Source organism: Stegastes partitus, unplaced genomic scaffold (assembly GCF_000690725.1).
Source record: "Stegastes partitus isolate 25-593 unplaced genomic scaffold, Stegastes_partitus-1.0.2 Scaffold1161, whole genome shotgun sequence".
NCBI lineage: Eukaryota > Metazoa > Chordata > Actinopteri > Pomacentridae > Stegastes > Stegastes partitus.
The window spans coordinates 164,273-166,483 of record NW_007578892.1 but is presented as its reverse complement, the minus strand read 5'-3'; the positions used below and the strand labels follow the sequence as shown (position 1 = coordinate 166,483).

Genomic DNA, 2,211 nt, shown 5'->3' with positions numbered 1-2,211 from the left:
GATTTTGATGATAGATTTGGTTCAGTTTTGGTTGTTTTTCAGAACTGCAGAAGCCTCTTAGATAAGAAGTGAAACGACTTTAAAAACCTGAAAGAGAAGTTGTTGTTTTGTTGTTTTTTTTTTTTAAGCTAAAGCTCCTGAATGACTGAGAATCTACAGATCAGACTGTCGGTCACACAGGATTAGTTGGAAAGTTGAAAATCCAACGACAGTTTTCACAGTTTGTGTGTCTGATGAATCGTGTCTTTTTTTTTTTAAAAAGACGATAACATGCTGTTCAAACCCGCTGGCAGGTTTTGGGGTTTACAGGGTTTTAAATATTGATATATATAATATTGAATATATGGATGAAACGTGTTTTTCTCTCTTAACTGAGTTGTTGAGTAAATTCATCAGTCCTCTGTAGCCGGAGTCAGAGCACATACATCAAACCTGATGACTAATGAATGTTGTCATTGTTGATTATTCTGTCAGCTGTTTGGGTTTTTGTCCTCCACTGTGCAGCTTTGAGATGATTTCTGAGGTTTTCCTGTTAGTGCTTTTTTCCCCCTCAACTTGATGTCTTATTTGCACAGAAAAAAATCTGTTTAGTAGTTTAAACATCTCAGGATTTTGGTCGAGCCATTTGTCATCTTGTTCTGTCATTTAACGATCAGCCTTCAGCAGACTCGATCAGTCTGAATGGCGGCGTTCCCTCTGCAGCAGAATCCCTGAAGCCTCCTGCTTTTTCATTTCGTCCCAGGACATCCACTCGCAGGGAGAAGTGATCGCCTGTCTGGAGAAGGCGTTGGTGGAGGAGGTGGAGCAGCAGGATCGTGCCCGTCCGATCAAAGAGGAGTGCCAGAAAGCGATCCTGCGTGTGGCCGAGCTGTCGTCGGATGACTTCCACCTCGACAGACATCTTTACTTCTCCTGCAGAGAAGACCGCGAGAGATTCTGCCAGAACGTAAGCAGACTTGCTTCATACAGACACAAACAACAGTTAGTGCACTTTGAATGGAATGAAATGGAATGAAGTTAGAAGCGCCTGCATACTCAACAATCCTCTGTCATTATTATAAAGTGACAGAGTTTTCATTGAACTTGGCAGCAGTTTGAGAAATTCTTGCAAAAAAAACTTCTATCTTGGCACCAACTCATCTGCTGCTCTGCTGATTAGTCAACTCTCAGCTAAATTTCGTGAACAGATGTTCTCAAGATTTTTGAGATATTGGAACAGGAACCAAATCTTGGCTTGTTTTTAAATGCAGCAAAAAATATGTTTCCTTTAGTGTCTTTGTTACTGTGAGTCTAAGCAGGAGCGCTTCTAATTCTGTAGCTTTCTTTAAAAGATAACAAAAAGTAGGATTTAATTTAGAAAATAAATCCACACATTTGTGTTTTGGAGGAAAATAAGTGCTGAAATAGGATTACAGATTAGTGTGATGCTCTTTTTTATATTCATTTTGAATTTACAATAATTACAATAACAATTAATTTATTTTCCTGCAATTGCTCAAAATACACAGTTTCTGAGTCAAGCTGTTAATAAATAATATTAATTAAGTTAATAATAAAGTATTTTTCATTTTATTTAACTAGTTAGCAAGCTAGGCTCCAGCCCCCCCGCGACCCTCGTGAGGATTAAGCGGTGTATAGATAATGGATGGATAGTTAGCAAGCTGTTAAAACAGTCTAAATAAAGAGCTGACAGATAAATCATCAAACTCCTGCTGTAAGCTTGACTTAATCTCCTGAAGAAACCTGCAGGCAGATAATTTCACAGTCGTCACGATTAGTGTGAATTCTTTATGAAACAAACAACAAAAAGGGAAACAAACATGCAACATACATCTTTAACCCACATCTGCCTCTTTTCTTCTTTTCCACAGACTCAGGCAGGAGAAGGAAAAGTCTACAAGTGTCTTTTCAATCACAAGTTTGAAGAGGCCATGTCTGAAAAGGTACAAACTGCAGCCCATCAGGCGTGTTTAGGAGGGCCGGAGGATTCTTACTCACTAACTTTGTCGCTAACGCTCCTTCTTTCTCTCCTCCGAAGTGCCGTGACGCTCTGACCACCCGTCAGAAGCTCATCTCTCAGGACTATAGAGTCAGTTACTCTCTGGCTAAAGCCTGCAAGCTGGACCTGAGGAAGCAGCGCTGCAGCCTCGACACCAACCTGCCTCGAGCCCGCGAGGCCCGACTGTCGTATCTGCTGCTGTGCCTGGAGGC

The 2,211-nt window shown here is 40.8% G+C and overlaps 1 protein-coding gene across 1 annotated transcript in view; it reads left to right on the top strand.

Moving 5' to 3' along the window:
• Positions 1 to 2,211, top strand: part of glg1a (golgi glycoprotein 1a) — a 37,310-nt gene that overhangs the window by 16,887 nt on the left and 18,212 nt on the right. The window contains exons 5-7 of the mRNA XM_008296887.1: positions 743 to 946; positions 1,872 to 1,943; positions 2,039 to 2,211. Coding sequence (XP_008295109.1) covers positions 743 to 946; positions 1,872 to 1,943; positions 2,039 to 2,211 — 449 coding nt within the window. The remainder of the gene's footprint in view (positions 1 to 742; positions 947 to 1,871; positions 1,944 to 2,038) is intronic.